The following is a 20,134-nucleotide window of genomic DNA, read 5'->3' as shown; positions in this document are numbered from 1 at the left end:
CAAGTGCATGCATTGCATTAGTTTGAAATGGTTAACATCCTGATATCACAAGTGACATCTATGGTTACATTATTTTCCAACTTTGATTATATACTGCTGCCATCTGCTGGGCAATATAAACCAAACCCAATCCAAATTTGTGTAACCACTAAATATTTGCTTCAAATTGTGTGTCTTTGAGACTCCTTCTGTCACTGCCTTCAGCAAGTCATGAGTTACAGTTCTACTAACAAGCTCCAGTAAAAAAGGCAGAACTAAAGAGATATTATAGTGACTTTTAAACAATACAGTCACTCAATACAGTGTGCTTGTAATGAAGGCATTCTGGTAATAAATGTACCTATAAATTTTCCATATATACTATATATTTAATTGGATCATACACCATACACTATAACCCAAAGGAACAAAATTCACACAAATTTATATGAAAGCTGTTTTTTTTTTTATTTCCAATTTAGTCTTAAGAATATAAAAATAAGACTCATGTTCAGTAAACACATATTTTAATTGCCACAGTGTAATCCACAGTTATCCACACCTTATCTAACAACTAATCATTCAAAGAAAATTGGAGAAAGACTTATCATTGGTATGTTATCTATAATTCTTAAGAAGAAAATCAACAGATTTCATAAACTGATATCTAGCATATTGTTGTCCATGCTATCCAAATTGATGTGGTATCATACCAGAAAATCCTATAATACCCTGGAAGTAATACACAGTGGTGGATAGAAACACCCAGGGCAAGGTGTGAGATTTGGCACATACAGGAATATTAAAACTGCAAATATAACTAAGGTCCTTGAGAAAACTCTCAGATAAACATCGTTTTAATGGTTCTTTTTGAAAAATACTCCCAGTGGCAAAACTAAGGGAGAACTCAAATTGCAGATATGTTGTTTTTTATCCCAGTGATGTCCCAAGGCTGAGCAATATCCATAAAAAGGTACTTAATTTATTTGACTTCATCAGGCACATGTGATCATGTGGTTATAATCCATTAGTGTGCATGCATGTCAAAAATACAAACTAAAAACTAAAACAGTAATGAATGTGCAAGATTTATTTTCAAAAGAAGCTGCTTGAGTTACAAGGTACCAGTCAAATATGCCTGTATATCTATCCTCTTGGTCTGACCACTACCTCCCTTCAATGCCAAAATATATCTGAAAGATGTCACAACAGCCTTTCTCATTTAAGAACTGGTAGAGCTGCCCAAGGTCCATGTGATTACCTCTGTTCCCATGGGGGTCAAACATTGCTTCTTCAAAGCCTGTGAATTTGCGCAGGGAATCTATACTTTGAACAGTCCTGCTGTCCTCACCCTGATGATCAAGGGGAATGTCCTCTCTATGTCGAATCATGATCTTCTTCCATGTCAGAACCTTCACTCTGTGAAATGGGAAAAAGTTTAGAAAAATAACAAATGTGGCACCTCCTCAGGCTGGCTCTGACATCAGCTCCTAAAAAAACAACACTCAAGGTACCTGGACCAGAAGTCCTCGCAGGCAGGTTGAGAACCTTCAACACACACAATGCCAGGCTTCCCAGGCATGCTAAATCCTGACAGGCCCAGCTCCTTAGACCACTCCAAGATGTTCTTTCTCTTTGTCTTGTTGTAGATGTGATGACTGTAGATCCACAGTCGAGTAAACACTTCCTGTGGCCGTAAAGAGGCAGATTCTTTCTTAGGAGCCGGTGCTGCTGATAAGCTCCTATTAATGAAGAGCTCCAGATTGTCTTTCACCCAATTCACAGCAGGGAGCACACATACTTCCCCCTGGCAGTTTTCTATGAGGTATGCATTGAGATCTGCGTGTAGCTGTGTCTGATGAGCTCTGCTGAGATTGGCACACCTATAGCAACAATAAACATATTGTAAAAAGTAATTAGAGAGGATTTGAGGCTGGTTTGTACCTGGAAGTTTGAGTGCAAAATCTTATAATGGGGAATCTTTAAGAAGCTAACATTTGCACTATGACAAAGCACAAAACAACTGTAATAGGCTCACTAAAAACATGAACGATGACTCCTAATTCAATATTTTTTACTATTGCTTTGCATTGTGATATATGCACCATCTTATCTCTGCAAAATCTTTTCTCATAAAAATGAACAATGTGAGGGGAGTGGTTTCTGACAGTTAGTGGGCACCTTATTAAAGTGGACAGGGTGAGGAATTACTCATCCTCCTCCAAAGCTGCCACTGTCACCAGTCATCAATAGAGGCTGACACATGTCATCCTTACCCCTTTAGAATTACATTACATAGAAAAGCTCCTTATTGCTTGTCACTTTATGGATTCAATGCGATCCACTGGCTGTGGCCCAGGGGTCACCAGCCCTGGTCCTCTAGAGCTACTGTCCTGTACTGGTTTTCCAGATATCCCTGCCCTACCCACTGCTGATTACCTGGATCAGGTGTGTTCAGCCAATCAGACTGGAACTGGAAGGGCAGGGCTAGTTGGAAGACCAGCAGGACAATTGCTCTGGAGGATCAGGGTTGGGGACCCATGTGAGTGTGACCAATCCCAGGTGACACTGGTCCACCGTAGGGCTGACACACAGACAGATAACCATCCACACCTACGAGCAATTTATAGCGCCCGACTAACGTCACCTGCGTGTGATTGGCCAAACCCAGGCTGATACGTGGGGATCAGGCAAACTCCACACACAGTGGTCCAGTGTCAAAAATTGGCACATTTTAAATGTTTGCGCTTGAATTTGAACGTGTTGTCGATTATATAGGTTTGATAACTTGAAATTGAACACCAAGGGGAGTGTGGCTTACCGGACTGTTATCTCTGGCAACACGCTGGGATATTCAGAAGGATACGCACAGGACAGAATGACACCTGGCTGGGTCGAGCAATCAAAGAAAGACACAAAGTAATAATGTTTTACGACGTATTTCAATCACAGTGACATACTATGACAGTCTTTTCGGTTACCCTCTCCATGCTTGCCGCGTCCAGCTTCTGTTTGATGAGAAACTGGGGCCTGGAGGAAGGAGGGCTGCCAGTCAGTCCTGAACCCTCCACGTAGGCTCTGAGCTCCGCTAGTGCCAGCTGGTCTGTGATCTCCAGCTCCTCCTGGCTGGGAAACATGCTGGTGAGCAGCTCTACCTCCGCAAGCTGAGACTCGGCCCACTCCAAGTAAGACATGCTGATAAACTAAACCTTGACTCGACCTTTAATTCTGCTAGTTACACATAGACAGCTTTATGTGACAGGTCTCGTCGGACCTATAAAAATAATGGTGTTCTAGCAATTCGCCCGGTTTAACACCTGGACAACTTCACTAGTCATTACACTAGTAGGCTACCCTAGTTAGAAATTGAAGTTTGTTTCTACTCGGACTGTTTCAAGAGACGCACACAGGAAAGGCACTACCGAGCAGTAAAAACAGTAGCACCATCCAGTTTTGGACCCTCTGTTTGTCTGCATGTGACAGATGTTTGTCTTTTTTTTTTTTTTTTGCCAAAATCAGCGGTGTGGTTTTTGCGAATTTGAAAAAAATCTTTCCTATCCCAGGTTTTTACGTTTTACGGCTGCAGTCGGTAAACCGAGTTAAATATGTCCCGAGTAGAGATTCAATCCAGACAAAATAAGGGAAACTGAAAGGTGTGAAGGTTTTAGGCTCCGTTTGTCACCGTAAGTTGACGAATCCATGAGGATGGTAATGGAGATTAACGTGGAATTACTTGATGTTCTCTGTCACTCTGTCTACTGGCAATAATTTCATTAGAAGCAGCTGTGTGATCTATGAGCCAAAGCTGGCTGCTGTGTCTGATTTCTATTATTTGTGCTTAGGTGAAAATGGGGAAGAAAAGGGGCAAGGACAAGACCACCAGAGAGGACAATGACATCGACTTGACAGGTCAAACATATATATAAAGTTTGTCACATGACAAACTCTGGAAAGCCTAGGTTGCGTTTCTTTCATTGTGTTTTATTACTGTTTTGTCTTCATAGGCCCATCTTGCAGGCATATTAAAAAGGGAACAGACCAAACTTTATTAAAGAAACTTCATGGGAATTCTGATTGGATGAATTGCCAAGATTGTAAGCATGAAGAAAATAAAGAAAATATCAGCACTACCCTGCTAGAAGACTCTGAAAACCATCAGGAGACAGCAGCTGTATGGATGTGCTTAAAATGTGGCCATAGAGTGAGTATATTCATTTCAATTTTGACAGCATTTAAAGTGATTTTTTTTTTTTGCTTAATGATGATGGGTTGTTTTTCTACAAGGGATGCGGGCGAAATTCAGAGAATAAACATGCCATCAAACATTATGAGACTCCTCGTTCAGATCCACATTGCCTGGTGGTCAGTTTGGATAGCTGGAGTGTATGGTAAGTATTTTGCTGTGGTGCGTTAATCCCTCAGCCATATGCTGTGGTAGAAATGAGAAGTGCTTGTTCTTCATTTAATGTGTTGTCAACTCTGCAGGTGTTATATATGTGATGATGAAGTGCAGTACTCCGAAACCGGACATTTGGCTCAGCTGGTGGCCAACCTAAAAAAGCAAACGTCTACAGATGCCATAAAGAGACCACAGAAAAGTAAGTACTATTGTTGAATTGTGTTGGCATTGTGAATCTGTGTATTGTTTTTCAATTTAATTAGAATTTATTTATGGACATTACATGGTTCTCTAATGATGTTATGTTTGGTTACTTATGAGTGAAAGAAGAAGACAGCTTGTTGGAAGTCGAGCAGAAGACAGAGACTGAAAAAGTGGATGAAAATGAAGAGAAGGAAAACAAGGACCGCCATAAGAAAAATGTCAAGAAAGAGGGCGTTGGGAAATTACAAAAATCCAGCACAAATGAAGACAAAAGTGGGATTTCAGTTAAGGGGCTGAGCAACCTGGGGAACACGTGTTTCTTTAATGCAGTCATTCAGGTAAGTGTGCACCTTATGGGATGTCAGAATTGAGTTGAAGTGGGAGAAGTTGTGAATTATAGGCTCATGATTAATTGTTGCAATTGTTTTTTCCAGAGTCTCTCTCAAACACAGCTCTTAAGACAGACTCTCAATACAGTCACAGAAGAGAAAGTGCTTAACATTACACCTGCTGCCTCCTCAGACCTGGTGTGTTGCCAATACTCTTTTTTTTTTTTCTTGTAACGATCCACGTAAATACAGTACATAAGTACAGTAATATTTTTTTTAAGATTTGTTATGGTTGCAGGAGCCTATTGTGGTCCAGTTAGAGCAGCCTGGATCCCTGAGTTTGGCTATGTGTCAACTACTCAATGAGATCCAGGAATCCAAAAGGGGTGTTGTGACACCAAGGGAGTTGTTTACCCAAGTTTGTAAAAAGTGAGTGTGAATAAAGAGTAAGTTGGGAATCAGCCTCAAGATGTCCTTATAATGTACTTCATAGTATCTTTGCATTGTCTCATCTCTACACTGCAGGGCTGCCAGATTCAAAGGATTTCAACAGCAGGATAGCCAGGAGCTGCTGCGCTATCTTCTGGATGGAATGCGAGCTGAAGAGATCAAAGTATGCATTCAGTTTAAAACAAATCTCTTTATATAACACAAGGGGCTATATTATTGGTTTTATAGCTGAACAGTTCTGCAGGGATTCATTTGTTGTAAGTCAGCTGTCATGTAGTGTGCACTTTAGATTTCTTATTCAGGCTCATTGGTCCCAAGTCATTCACATTCTAAATCTGGTCACAAACGGAGGATATGTGATCCATTAAATTCAAATAATTCCTACTAAATAGATGTTTATTCTTTTTACTGTCCACGAAAGTTGCTCCAGTAGGCCATTTAACCTAGCTGATGTTTAAGAGTACAATTAGACCACTGAAATAATTGAGATCCTTTGAATTGGCTGTACATTTCATATCAATTACAATTAAAAATTGTGTGTTTTTACAGAGAGTAAGTTCTGGGATCATGGAAGTATTGAAACAATCTAGAAAAAGCACAGATGGAGAGCAACTGAAAACACTGGTTAAAGGTGAGTCACTTGGATACAAATGAAACACATTATAGAATCTTGGTATTAATAGTGATACCTGATAAAGTTGTGATTACAGAGTATGAGAAAAATGGATTTCCAAAAAACTTTGTGGACCAAGTTTTTGGTGGGGAAATGACGAGCACTATAATGTGTCAGCAGTGTAAAACGGTATGTAATGTGGGCAAAAATTCAAACTAACCTGTCAGTATCAGATAAGTTTCAGGCTAAATCACCACTACATTACATTTACAGGTGTCTGTTGTCACAGAAATGTTTTTGGATCTTTCCCTTCCTGTTTCTGAAGAGGTAAGGCCCTTTGGAGTGTCCCCCCCCCCCCTTTTTTTCCTGTTTTTTGCGAGTTACACACATGCCCACTTATACTGATATTGTATAGGCATATAGAAAGAAAAACCTGAAAAAAGGTGTTCAAAGGAGCAGTGAATTGAGCCCGGACGGCAGACACAGCCCTGCTCTCACCAACGGAAATGACATTCCCACTGGGGCTGGTAGTAAATACCAGCAGAAGAAAGCCAAGAAGCAGGCAAAGAAGCAAGCAAAGGTAAATTGAAAATATATACAATACAGTATTTCTTTTGCATTTAATTTGTATTTGATGGATGACGATTAAGCCATTTTTGCTGAATAAACTGGCGTGTATTGTTTCCTTGTTTTTGCCTGCAGCATCAAAAGAGGCAGCAGAAGTTTGAGGGCAGAGTCATTTTAAATGGTCTCAGATCACCAAGCTCCACAGAGGGTGGAGAGATTGATCCTAATGCAGATACAAATAATGGGGAAAATGCAGGCAGCAACACACAAGAAGCAGCCCCACTGAGTGAAGAAAATCCTCCACAAATCATTGCTGCTGAGAAGGAAAAGGAAGATGATGATTCTGTGATTGACTGCGAGTCATCAGCTACATCTTCAGTCAGCAACCGTTTTGCCATCTTATCAGAGGAGCAGCACTCAAAGGGCAGCATCTTAAACAATGACAAACTGCCTGACATGGAAGAGGAAGGAGAAGAGGACACACAGCTGGTGAGTGAAATGGAGAAAGTAAATCTAGATGATGCTTTCATAGAAGACCTTGATGCCATGGAACAAAGCATAGAGATCAAAGATGAGCCACTGGAGGCTAAAGAGTACACTGTAGTAAATCAAGACCCAGAGCTGGCCTTCCACACACTGGCTACCAGGATGCCCCCTGAGAACCAAGAGTGTTCAGTGCAATCTTGCCTGTTTCATTTCACACAAGTAGAAATCCTCACACAGACCAATAGCCTGCTGTGTGTCACCTGCACTAAACAACAACCAAATAAAGGCAAAGCTGCTGGTATGTGGAATTTTTCTTCATAATCATATTTGACCAAATGTTAATATGCATTTCTTCTTGGTGCTGTACACACAGAGCATGTAATTCCCTAAAGCCAATTAAATTGTTTTTTTTTTTCTTAATTAATAAAAATACTTTTCCATTTGCTGATGAATAAAGTTCAGTTTTTATTTGTGCTGTTTTTAGAATCCAAGAAAATCTACACTGATGCCTTGAAGCAAATGCTCATCTCCTCTCCCCCACCAGTGCTGACTCTCCATCTGAAGAGATTTCAACAGGTGAGCAATTGTCAGCAATTTTTTTTTTTTTTTTTTTCTTCTTCTTTTTTATACCTTCAATACAGTTGACTGTCAGTCAGGTTGTTTTTAGTCACATAATTGTGAACCAGATTTTGAAGAGCATAATATTGTTGTTTTGGGTTGACCATTTTTTGGCACTAGAAATGCATTCTTCCTGTTATACTGAAACAACTTGTTTTTTGATTTGTAGAATGGATACAGTATTTGTAAGGTGAACAGACATGTCCAGTTCCCACTCATACTGGATCTAGCTCCGTTTTGTACTGTTAGATGCAAGGTAAATATCAGAATCATTTATTACACACAAAAGACTTAAGCTCACTTTAAATGTTCGTTTTATTCAGTCACACATATTATAATTAGTCAACACATAAACTGCAACAAAACAGTACTCAATCCATTGTGACTGAAAAGGCTCAGGCAGAAGCATGTGGGCCTGTTTTATTCCAATCTCAATACATGCAAAATTTTGTTTCCTGACAGAATGTGGCAGAGGCAGATTCTCAGATTTTGTACAGTTTGTATGGTATCGTGGAGCACAGTGGAACAATGAGGTCGGGCCATTACACAGCCTACGTAAAAGTACAACCTGAGTACCCTAAATCCTCATCCAACGGACTTTCGGCAGAAGGTAGGTATACGCAGGTATGAGAAACAATAGAAATAACTCTTACTTTTTAAATATCCCCACTAATTAATCACTTCTCTTCAGGAGATGCAGAGCCAAGAGGATCCTGGTTCCATATCAGTGACACAAACGTTCAGCCTGTGAGTGAGAGCAAAGTCCAGAGTTGCCAAGCCTACCTCCTCTTCTATGAAAGGATCCTTTAAGTAAACAAGGCCTCACTACTCAGGAAACTCAAACAAGCCAACCAACCAGCTGCTGCTTTGAGCTCCACATTATGACTGATAAACATTTGACCAACTTTGGCCTGTTTAGTCAGTGACTCAGGCTGGGCTTGTAAGGAAGTGATATCGATTATACTAGATGGACCTTTCACAGTGCTGATATTTTCATTACAGTGTGGTGTTGTAGCGCTGTGATATTGAACGGTATGTTTCACCAGAGAATATGGCCAGGTGTGAAATGAAAGTCAATATGGAGTGGGTTTGTCAATCAGTATGGCAATATGAATAAAAGCAGGGAAGGGGATAATTAGTTGAATGTTTTTATATGTGTATTTTTATCAATGAAAAGCTTCAAAATGACACGTTTGTACTGTCTTGTGTTGGCATGCTGACTATTGAACTGAGCATGCGCCGTAAGCACCATCAGCTTTTCCTGGGTGTCACATGACGTGAGGGAAGTCTGACTCCGAATGGCCACGACCGTCTTTAACCAAATTTTACCAATGGCAGTGTTATCCAGCTGACATGGCAGGTCAGTGAACATTTGCCTTTTAAAAATATGTACGAAATTACCTTTTTGGTTTTTGTGTTTTGTTTTTTTTTTTTCCGAATTACAAGATGAGGTGTTCGCTCGTTTTAGTTAGCTAACGGTTTGGCCTTAGTGTGACGCTTCTCCTTTTGGACAAGGTTACTGATCATTACCGTAATATTTTTAGTGGAAATGTTCTCTTGGTGCTGATAACATCTTTAATGAATAATTGTGGACAATTTTGTTATGCCTGTCCAGCAGGCCCACTTGGTGAACTTGGCTAAACATGAGTCAGCATTTTAAACTTGCTGCTCAAGTTAAAAGACTGAAATTAAATCCTGCAGTAAATGAAGTTATCTCACTGATTATCTGCTAACTGAGATCCCAGTCTGCGTAATTTTCTGACTTTAGCAAGTACACTGAAGCATGTTGTCACTAGTAATTAAACGTTGCTAATGATTGTAATAACATTGTGATATAACTACTTGAATTGTATTCATTTAGCTAACTTGTGTACAGTTTGAGTGTCACAGGTTAATTTCAGTCTTTTGACATTTGTGCTGCCCATCACTTAAGGGGCTAAGGTATGACATTACATTACAGAAAGGTTTTGGTGAAAAAACATATTTGCAGTGTTTTATAAAATCGTTAAACTCTCTTTTCAGATATATATTTGAGGTTTATCATTTCAGATTTATTTGAAATATTCCTCCAGACGTCAAGAGATCATTCTTGAAATGAAAGTGTACACTGCGCCCTCTGTTAAAGAGATAATCCAGTAGGGCTGCAATGAATTCATTGGTTCATCTTTAGGTCTGTAAAACATCAGCATATTGTTAAAAATGGCCACCACAAGTCCAGGGTGGCTTCATCATCATGAGTATTCTTTCAGTGAACAGTCTTAAAATATGCAGTTTTCTAAATGTGTTGTCACCGAGCGAAGAAAACCAGGTAGTATTCATACAGTCTTGTGAACCAGTTATCAACAGTGCTTGCAGATTTTTTTTTTTTTTTTTTTACTACAAAATCTACACTGTGGTCTATTTTGAGAGATAGTGTGATCATCATCATCATTTTTTTGACCCTCCCTGCTCTCTCCGGCCCAGGTTGAGCATATACAAACCATGTCACTCCAAGCTCCTCGTATGTCAGTGTTCACCTTTCAGTCTGCAGTGCACAGTGCCCATGTTCTCCAGTGTCTGAATGAGCAGAGGCAGCGGGATGTCCTGTGTGATGTGACGGTGGTGGTGGAAAACGAGAGTTTTCGGGCCCACTGCTCTGTGTTGGCGTCCTGCAGTGAATACTTTAACAGTAGGGTTACTGGTATCACCAGACAAAACCCCATCATCACGTTGCCTGATGAGGTCAGTATGCTGCTGTTCAGCTGAAGGATTTTGGGAAAAAATTGAAACTGCACATTTTTAGGTCTGTGCATTGATGTGTTGTTGGTTATAGTTTATGAATGTGTTGAATTCAGTTGCTCTGATTCAAACGATTGGTCAGGTTTTGTAGAGCAGGAGCAGACATAACTTGATCCCAAATGTTAAATTACGCTTAACAGCCTGCAATATCTGTACCTGTAGGTTACACAACAACCACCAAAAAGTTTCTGAACAGGACTACAATCATTTATCATATGGCTGAAGTTTTTTTGCACCAGTTACCAGAAAACAAACACATATAGCAAACACTGCTGTATTTGTTGTGAGATGTCACTGTTGATACAGTATATGGCCCTTGCATCGTGACTCTTGCACATGCGTTCTTTATTATGTGTGCATATATCAGCCCTGTACAGAATAATATATCATTTAATTTCTGATAGCACCATATGTTTGCTTGTTTCCTTGATGCTCAAGGTTATGTTGTGTAAAGGCTGTAGCTGTTTTTTAAAAAATTTAAATAAATGGATAGTCTCTTCTACTTTTCATTGTATTATTATTATTAGTAGTAGTAGTAGTAGTAGTAGTATTTTTAGGGTTTTATTTATTTAGTTTGAATAAGCTTAAGTTGTAATATGGCTTAACTATATTTGTATGTCTTCCCCGCCCCACAGGTGACTGTGGAGGGGTTTGAACCTTTGCTTCAATTTGCGTACACATCAAAGCTGCTCTTCACCAAAGAAAACATTCACGCCATTCACAACAGTGCTGAGTTTTTAGGATTTCACAACTTGGAGTCAGCATGCTTTGATTTCCTCATCCCAAAGTTTTCTGAAGGCAAAAGAACCTCAGAGAAGGTCAGGCACAGAGTCTGCTGTCAGAACCGGGATCCCAGTGGCAGTTTTAGCTCCAGCATAGAGAATAGCCAACCAAAATTATTTGAGTCACACAGCTCATTGCCTTTAGCAGATGATGAACAAACCGACTTCCCATCACCTTGTCCTCAGAGTGTGCAGGCTCAGGTGAACAGCGGGGAAGAACACTTCTGTTTGGAGAATTGTGGGCCACAAATGGCTCCCTTATCTCTGGAGTTAACAGAAAATGGTGTGTGCCCTATGTTGTCTTTGCCATGCCCTGACTCTGCTAAAGCAGATCACCCCTCTCAGTTTTGTGACGGAGACATTTTAGAAATAGATGTGTGCAATCAAAGTGACTTGAGTTTGGCAGATTGTAGCTTACCCTGTGAGCTGTCAACCCCAGGGGATGGAAATCAAACAGAGCTCACTGAGCTAGCAGGTAGAGATGTTAAACAAACTGTTGAGACTCTTGGTGCTGAAACCAACTGTAACCCCAGTTCTCAACCACTCAACACATCAGGAAGAGATGCCTGCATTGAGTTATTACAGCAGAGTGAGGCTGGCCTTGAACAGAGAATGGCAGGTGATCTCTCAGGCCAGACACTGACTACTTTAAGCCACGAGGAGGGATTTGACAAGAGGAGCAGCGTGGAGAGGGAGGTGGCTGAACATTTGGCAAAGGGATTTTGGTCTGACCTATGCCCATCTCAGAATCAACCCCTCCCCCTGGACCATACAGACCAAACCAATCTGACAAAAGCATCAGACTTTCATTGGCTGAAACAACTGGACCTGAGTTCCAGTGCAGGAGACTGCCCCTTCCTCAGGGACCTTGGGACTGGTGACGACCCAACTCCACACAATGACAGCCTGTCCCATTCAGAGAAGAGCTCCTACATGTCCTCCTCATTCAACTCTGGGGATGACTCAGACCTGGACACAGATGGAGATACAGAGGCCAACAATAAAAGAGCAGCAGAGGTCATTGTAATACTTGGTTATTCATAGGGGTGTAACAATGAGTCCAGGCTCTAAATTCTGTTTGTACATGATTCAGGGCTTATGGTTTGATACATTCATGATATCCAGTAATTAACACAGTAAAAGCAAATGTCACAGTTGTAATGTGGTCTGTAAGAGTTGTGAACATCTGGGTCTACCATGAGCTCCAACCATGTGTAGTTTGCATAACTCTCCGCAGTTTTAACAGCTTCTTTCACTTTTACATTCACATCCTCATATATGACAGGAACTACTGATTTGCTGAAGTGTGTGCAGGAGTCAATTTGATATTTGAGCATCAGAGTGTTTTTGAAATCCTTTATCCTCAACCACTGAAAACTGCCTCCTGTCATTAAAAATACAATGCATTGTGTTATCTCTTGTACACTGAGGAGCCAGGAGTGGCAGCCAAATATCTCAAGATTTGGTAGGCGTTAGCTAATTGAATTTTACCTATGATGCTTATGTAAAAGTTGTAAGCATGTTAGTGGCGTTAGCCGCCCAGAATGCCATAGTGCATCGACTGTAAAGTGTTACAGTCCAGTCCAGAACTGTGGCTAAATCAAAATGCTGCCCAATAGCTGATTAATTTCAGGTCAGTCAAGAAAACACATCTGGCCTTTGGTATTGCACTATCTTGCAGTAGCAGAAGTCATTTGCATGATCATTTTTTTCTGCTGTCATAATAAAGTTTACTTGATATCGCAATCCATTTTTTCTGATGCCGCAAAGATCATGGAGCATTGTTACACCCGTAGTTACTGACAGGTGACAGTATTAAATGAAGTAATTATAACTCCAAAACCCTGTACTCGACAGATTCAGCTCCCATTCCCAGTGGAGCAGATCTCAGTGCTCAGCCGTAGTGCCTTCCAGCAGCTTCTCAGACACCAACAGCTGACTCAGGATCAGTTGGAGTTTGTCCATGATGTTCGTCGACGCAGCAAAAACCGTGTGGCTGCACAGCGCTGTCGAAAGCGGAAACTAGAGGGCATACACCAGCTAGAATGTGAAATCAAAAAATTAGTAAGTTGCCTTTAAAGTGGTTGTTATAAATATCTTATCAAATATTAAACTACTGAATGTACTTGCAACTAGTACTGTATGTACGACAGCCTTGATTAGTTTGGCAGCGTGGCAGTGACTGTTTCATAGTTTGAGGTTAGATATAAATTAGATCCTGGGCCACAGATGCAATAACCCAGGCATTAGCAATGAGGAGGATTCATGGTAGTTAGTCTGCTTTATTGTTATTCTCTCTACAGAAAAGTGAGAAAGAGCAGCTGCTGCAGGAGCGAGGTGTGCTGGAGAAAAACCTGGAGGAGACGCGACAAAATCTGTTTGGGTTATGTAAAAGTGTCAGCATTGAGTCTGGATCTGATCAGGACCACTTGCAGCCTCTTGCCAAGTTCTCAGCACCAGACTTTCCCATTTCCTCACATAGCCTTGTGGGTAAAGATGAAGAGTCCCAGATCACTATTGAAATGGTAAGTTGTTCTTCAGAATGTGACCCAAGTAGGCAACCTGCTGTAGGCAAACTGCTCTCTGTGTGCCAGCCTTCTGTACCAGAGACTGGCATGCAGACTGAGGAGGCAGGCTCTCCACAGGGCTGCCCTGTTCCTGCATCCCTGCTCAATGCCTGCCTGGACATGAACAACAGCTTTTAATTGGACTCAAATTCCACTTGTTACTTCTAACTCTACAGGACACACAGCAGGGGGGACTTTGTGCATATACTGTAATGCCCTTTTGGATTAGACAAGCCTTTCACTGTATTTTACTGGATGATGTTTTGTCTAATACTTACCCAAAGTAACTTGTAAAAATGTCAGATTTCCTTTGTTGCATTCACTGTAGTAAACACAGAAACAGAATTGGTGCAGACAATTTTCAGGTAATTCCCTAATGTTTCCGTTTCCATAAGGATTCATCTTAAAATGAAGTTAATTTTTCTCAGGGAATTTCATAACCTGACTGTGTATTGATTGCTAAACTGTTTCTTGCACACCCACCACACTCTCCTCTAGGACACAGACTCACAGTTTTGATAACAAAATATTACTTTCGTTTTACACTAACTAGTCGATCATTATTACCTTGACTTGTACTGTATTATTCCATCAGAATGCTGTTTCTTTGATTGAATATGCACAGCACTAACAAAATCTTTTACAGTCAATTTTAAAGAATTGTTGCAACATCAGCATTATTTCAATGTCAATACAGTTTGAATTAACTGTTGGCTTATGATATTTGGGCAATGCTTCTAATGTTACAGGAATATAAGAAATAGTCATGTTATAATGTGCCTTATGCAGTAGTATAGTGTGAATATAGAAAGATAAAGGCATTCTTTGAATATTGTATGAAGCACTATTGCACATTAACCAGAGCTCATTTTGATGGTATTCTTACATTTAATGCTGACTGCATCTTTAGTATTTTTAGTAAATGTTTTCACAGATTACAGGTTTAAATAAACATCTTTTTGTTACCATTCAGTGTTTCCCTTCAACTTGCAGTAAAATCAGAATATTTTCCACTTTATTGATGTGCACTACTCCAGTTTGTCCAGCAGATGGAAGTACAACTCTATTTACGTTTAGTTCTGTTAATTCATAATTAATTGGCTAGAATATTAAAACAGTATGATCTGCTCCTTTTGCAATTTCTCTGTAAAAGACTGAGATTTCATTTTGAGAGAAACTTGAGAAGTATTGTAAATTTTGATCCATACCCTTCAGTGAAAAAAAAAAAATCACCTCAAGTAACATAGTATTACTGATGTTAGACAATCAACATTTGTGGATATGACAATCAATAGACCGTAAAAATAAAAAGTTGACATCCAGAAAGAACGTTGTTTCGGGATTGCTTGCTAATATTAACAAAATGACTGTCATGCAAAAGTCAAACGTTTATTGCACATAAGAGTGATTAAGCAAAACCTCCAGCATTACATGATACTGAAATTATCATCTGAAACTGAATCGCTGTCTGTATATTTCAGTTCTAAAGAGAATTATTGGGCCGACTACAGATGAGAGTAAATAAGGGTTGAAATGAAAATTCAGATGAGAGTGATAACCAAAGCTATGAAAAGAGTGAAGACGCCCAGAGGTTTTGCAGACAGGAAATTGGGAAAAGTATTGTATGACAGGCATCCCTTTAATTCAGGAGTGAAAACTGTTGAAAGACTCATCATGCTGTATTTGCAAGGATAAAGCTCTGCCAAACTAGTGAAATCAGCTGTCATACAGTAGAAGTAAAATTAATTCTGACTAGCTAGGGACTTAGTCTTAAACCATAAATACTTAGGACTGACATTTAAACAAACCTGTCTTTGAAGCCATCCATGTTGCTTTAATTTTAGCGAGGGACCCCATGGAATTGACTTGTTTATGCAAGAATGAACACATTCATGTTTAGCAGACTGAAGAATGGGCACAAGGGAGAAGTTTTTCAGTCATGATTGAACTTAAACCACACATAGCAAACACTGCCACATACAGGAAAGTAAATTAAGCCACACAAGGCAAGGTCACCTCTGGAAAAGAGATTACTAACCTTAATGGGATTTTTACTTAGTAAAATGAATTGAATGGATTTCCCCACACATAACAGAAAGAAGAAACCCCTTAAACAGCTCTACATTTGCAAGTCCACATGTTGCTGCACTTAGTTTTGGCACCAATAGATGGTGAATGATTAACTTGCTATCAAGTTCAACGGTAACAGTAACATATTGTCATTTAGGAAATGTAGCTCTCTCTTGTTTTGGCATTTCTGTGCAAACCACATTAAAGATCTGGTTGAAAAATCTGGTTTTTAAAGTGCCCATAGTCAGACTGCCCCAGGCAATATGGCAGTGGGTGAAGGGCATCTTAGAAGCCCCCATGCAGCATCTATGTGTATTTATCCATGGGTCTGAAGAGTGCTTTCCCTGTTTTGTGTCCCTTGAAACTACAACTGTAGCACTTGGGTATAATGAAAGATAAAGCAACCTCATTGTGGTTTTCTCAGAACACAGTTCTCAAAGTTAAAGTGATAGTTGCACTGGTAACCCTCCACACATTTTGGCATATAAAAGTACAACTCTAAACTTGACAAGCAGTGTTGTTTTGAAAAGTCAAATATATATATATATTTATGTGTGTGTGTGTGTGTGTATAAATATATATATATATATACTTATATATATTATATATTATAAAAATCCGCTGTTATTGGTTGTCCAAACTGGAGTCACCTTGAAATGTCAAAGCACTCCCAAGTATTAAGAATTGGGCCTATCTTTGAATTCCTCCTGCAAAAATTAGAAATTTTCTCCAGTGTTTGTCCCTTTTCTGCACAGTTTAAATTTTAGAGCATTGTAGCACAAAAAGTACGATTATCCTCTTTTGCAAGATACACAGAACGAGAGACTTGATTTGAGGAGAAAGCAGCTGTGTGGCATGGCAAGGTCAGAGGCTCATAATCCGCGGCCTCATTCATGCGAGATTAAAAACCTGCTCTGAGTTCTGATTAAGAACGCAGGGTTAGAAGATTAAAGACCAGCAAACAAAATGAAAGCAGTTTAAGCCCAATCCTGGAATTCATCAGAATACCAAAACCTTAAACTGTCATTACAACGTGAGATTAATGCAAAGCTCTCTTGAACTCTGTATCTATCTTGATATATCTTCTGTATCAGAGTCTACATTTCTTTTTCCCCATAAAAATCTGGTGATGATCTCCCACCTTGTTCTATATGATTTCTCTACACATCTCTCTTTGGAGAAATTTTTCCCTCACTGAAATATATTTTGTATATAATTACTAGTGCATTTCTTTTTTTTTTTTTTAAATTTTGACACATAAGACATTATTTCATTTTCATAAAGGGCTCATGTATGTCCCCTTTTCCTACTTTTTACAATGATTGCATTCATTATCTTCTGACAGACAGATTCCACAATAGTTAGGTAACATGGATTAAGAAACGGGATGAGGCGGGAAAAGGGATTAGAAATGACAACATCTGGAAGTTAGCTTGCAAATAGGGTGAACATATATGCTGATAAACTTGACAAACACCATTCTATGTGGCCTACTTGCTAACGTTGACTTCAGTGTCACACATACAAATGTTACCTCGTAGGTCGTGTTAAACAAGCAGCAACATTGTGAAATAGATTACCAGATTGTGATTGCTAAAACAACTTTTTATATCCACTTTCACTGACAAACATGACATTGAAAACACACACAATCCTGGAACATCAGAACAAATGTATACCAAAACCCTTGATATATTGGTCTTTGTCTCAGTAAACACCAGACTGTATGGTGATATGCCAGTTAGCTTTCCAAATCCTTCCTTCTGCAAAAATGCAATTTATGTAAAATTAAGTTTGTAATGACATTAACATAGCAGGAGTGCATGTGCATATACTACTGAAATTCTCTAACAGGTAAAAATTGTAGCAAAAGACACACTTCTTATAGAATATATCCTTGTTAATGTACTGTATCCTGATTACATGCTGCCATCACTATGAACCTTATTTTGGGGGGTAAAGAAGGGGGCTGTATCCTATTGACAGGATTATATGAATGAGGACCATAACACTGTAATCTCTCAGAGAAATGAGAGAAACCAGGGGAGATGCCAGAGCTAGCTAGCACCCTGGTCTGCAACCATCAGATTAACAAACAGCTGGTTGTCCAGTGACAGATTACATTCACACTTGTTTTCTTTTCTTAACAGTCCTCACTGTATTTCATTTATAACACCAGCAGCACAAGGAAACGTGTCAAAGAAACCATACTGTAACCAACTATATATGACTGTTTCACCAGACATGGGGAAGTTGTCAGAATTTATCAGTGTTAAGAACCAAATAGAAAAGTAAAAACGATGTCTGCAATTCTGCTAAGTACATTGGTTTTTAATTAACTTTACTGTTGTGAGAGTTAGACTTAGCAGTGAGTCATTTTTCAGCTTAGCAGTGCAGAAAGAATCCACAGGGTTTAAGGGAAGCCATCATCCTTTGAACAAAGTTACTGTACATCCAGTGTACAGGCTCTGGATCTACAAAAATCATTGAATTGTCATGAAAAATTTGGGCTTTCACTTCCAAATTGTGATTAATTTGAAGCAACAATGACCTGTATAATGAAGGAAATATTATTGTGTCTCAAAAATTATCCATCCACCCTTCCCTTAGCTACTGTACTCTGTTTACTGGAGCCAATCAGCTGATACTGGGATAGAGGACGAGTACACCTTGCACATTCATACTCATACTGACCCTACAGGTAGTTTATGTCCACTTACCCTAACCTGCATGTCTTTGGACTGTGGGAGGAAGCTGAAGTAAATATGCAGGAAATATGCAGGCACAGGGATAACATGCAACTCATCACCGAAAGGCCCCAGATGGGTGGCAATTTCCAACCCTAAACCTTCTTCTTATGATGCAATGCTAACCACTGCAACATTGTGCTGTCATCCCACCAATCATCTGGATAATAAAGATAATCACCTTTTCCAGTTGCTGATAAATTTACAGTAGGCATTCATGATGTGTCAGTGGACAAACATATCTTTAAAAAAACATGATTATGAATTGAGGTAATGACTGTTGTTCATGAATCCCAGTCAACTGTCTTTGTTCATAGACATCATTTTTCAAACTTGAAATTCTGTCATATCAGGCTGGCTGTGACACAAGTGATGTAATGCAGAGAAAAATCAAGCAAAGCTCAGTACACATTTTTTTAAAAAGAATTTCTATACATCTGCAGGATTTTCTCTGTGACCAGGCCCATGCATTTTAAAAGCAGAAGAGTACAATATGTGTTTATAACCCACTCCCCTAATGAGGATGTTATTTCCTAGAGGTCTAATCATAGTAAAAAATGAGAAGGGTCATTCAGCGATGCTAAAAACCTTTGCTGAACCTATTGCATATGTCATCAGCCAGCATGATAACGAAAGTGACCACCCACTTTAACATTGAATCTAGAGGCCATCTCTTCATATTGTAACTGATCTGGGATTGGTTGCTTTACTTTCTGTATGTTGGTTAACCACTTTAACTGATGCTTTTAAAAGCTTTCCTGAGTACACTGCTATACATCAATGGTAAATGAATGTGGACAAAGTGATTAGCAATTACATAATAATCAGTTGATTGAAAATATTTTAAAATGTGACCATATGGATGGTAAAAGTAAGATCTTCTTATACACTATTGTATGGGGCAGAAAGGATAACGTGTTCTGTGACAATGTGAGCGAAGTGTCCCTTGAAAACTGTTCCCCCGAAGGTCCAGACGAGATGTTTAAAAGGAAACTTAAATCACCATAATCAAATATGCAGAATCAGAAAGCCACTATTTTAAAGACGTATTAGTTTTTCCAGACCTTGGATACCATTAATGTAACCCAAATGTTTCGTGGGTAAAATCAAGAAGCTAGTGATAACATTACCATCCATTAACTGAAAAGAAATGGAGCAATTAAAAACAAACCAACCCAAAATAATAGGATTAAGGATGTAATGTTCTCACATAACTTTAGTCATTCTGAAACATTTCCAAAATGAGAAAACTTATACAGTACATGCATGTCCACATGCTTAATACGATACAAAAAAAAAGAAGTTTTCTGTAAGTTTCACCTTACAGTATTGACATTAATCAACTTGATGATTAAAATCGTTAGGGAGCATTCATTCATAAGCAAACTGGAAACAACCAGCGCTGAATAAATCAAAAGATTTTTGAAAGATATGAGTACATACATACAAAAGTGGTAAGAAACTCTGTGTTAAAAAGTTATGTATTGATTGTAACAATGCAGTTCAACACATTCAGACTTCAAATTTTTGTTGGCCTGGTGAATA

The 20,134-nt window shown here is 39.2% G+C and overlaps 3 protein-coding genes across 5 annotated transcripts; 2 read left to right on the top strand and 1 right to left on the bottom strand.

Annotated features, from left to right (window-relative positions):
• On the bottom strand, window positions 1-3,340 carry rwdd2b (RWD domain containing 2B). The gene is made up of 4 exons (XM_026319537.1): window positions 2,961-3,340; window positions 2,801-2,868; window positions 1,494-1,862; window positions 1-1,398 (listed from the first exon to the last, which is right to left on the bottom strand). Exons 1-4 carry the CDS (start codon window positions 3,171-3,173, stop codon window positions 1,146-1,148), a joined length of 903 nt encoding a protein of 300 aa, XP_026175322.1. The 5' UTR covers window positions 3,174-3,340; the 3' UTR covers window positions 1-1,145.
• Window positions 3,341-3,476: 136 nt separating this feature from the next.
• On the top strand, window positions 3,477-8,833 carry usp16 (ubiquitin specific peptidase 16). Of its 3 annotated transcripts, none has more exons than XM_026319511.1 (18): window positions 3,477-3,662; window positions 3,822-3,888; window positions 3,984-4,180; window positions 4,264-4,367; window positions 4,465-4,577; window positions 4,706-4,920; window positions 5,017-5,109; window positions 5,210-5,340; window positions 5,437-5,524; window positions 5,911-5,992; window positions 6,072-6,163; window positions 6,248-6,301; window positions 6,390-6,554; window positions 6,677-7,325; window positions 7,512-7,603; window positions 7,815-7,901; window positions 8,108-8,255; window positions 8,337-8,833. In XM_026319511.1, the coding sequence occupies exons 2-18, from the start codon at window positions 3,828-3,830 to the stop codon at window positions 8,453-8,455; spliced, it is 2,490 nt and encodes an 829-aa protein (XP_026175296.1). In that variant the 5' UTR covers window positions 3,477-3,662; window positions 3,822-3,827; the 3' UTR covers window positions 8,456-8,833. The 3 variants fall into 3 exon arrangements, with proteins under 3 accessions (XP_026175296.1, XP_026175285.1, XP_026175276.1); XM_026319500.1 differs by having other exon boundaries at window positions 4,700-4,920; XM_026319491.1 differs by having other exon boundaries at window positions 4,697-4,920.
• A 66-nt stretch (window positions 8,834-8,899) lies between these two features.
• Window positions 8,900-14,744, top strand: LOC113137676 (transcription regulator protein BACH1-like). Its single transcript, XM_026319524.1, has 5 exons — window positions 8,900-9,005; window positions 10,109-10,366; window positions 11,059-12,222; window positions 13,063-13,269; window positions 13,509-14,744. The coding sequence occupies exons 2-5, from the start codon at window positions 10,127-10,129 to the stop codon at window positions 13,908-13,910; spliced, it is 2,013 nt and encodes a 670-aa protein (XP_026175309.1). The 5' UTR covers window positions 8,900-9,005; window positions 10,109-10,126; the 3' UTR covers window positions 13,911-14,744.
• The last annotated feature ends 5,390 nt before the right edge of the window (window positions 14,745-20,134 follow it).

The sequence above is a fragment of the Mastacembelus armatus genome, chromosome 13 (assembly GCF_900324485.2).
Source record: "Mastacembelus armatus chromosome 13, fMasArm1.2, whole genome shotgun sequence".
NCBI classification, from domain to species: Eukaryota; Metazoa; Chordata; class Actinopteri; order Synbranchiformes; family Mastacembelidae; genus Mastacembelus; species Mastacembelus armatus.
This window is presented reverse-complemented; position numbering and strand designations above follow the sequence as displayed.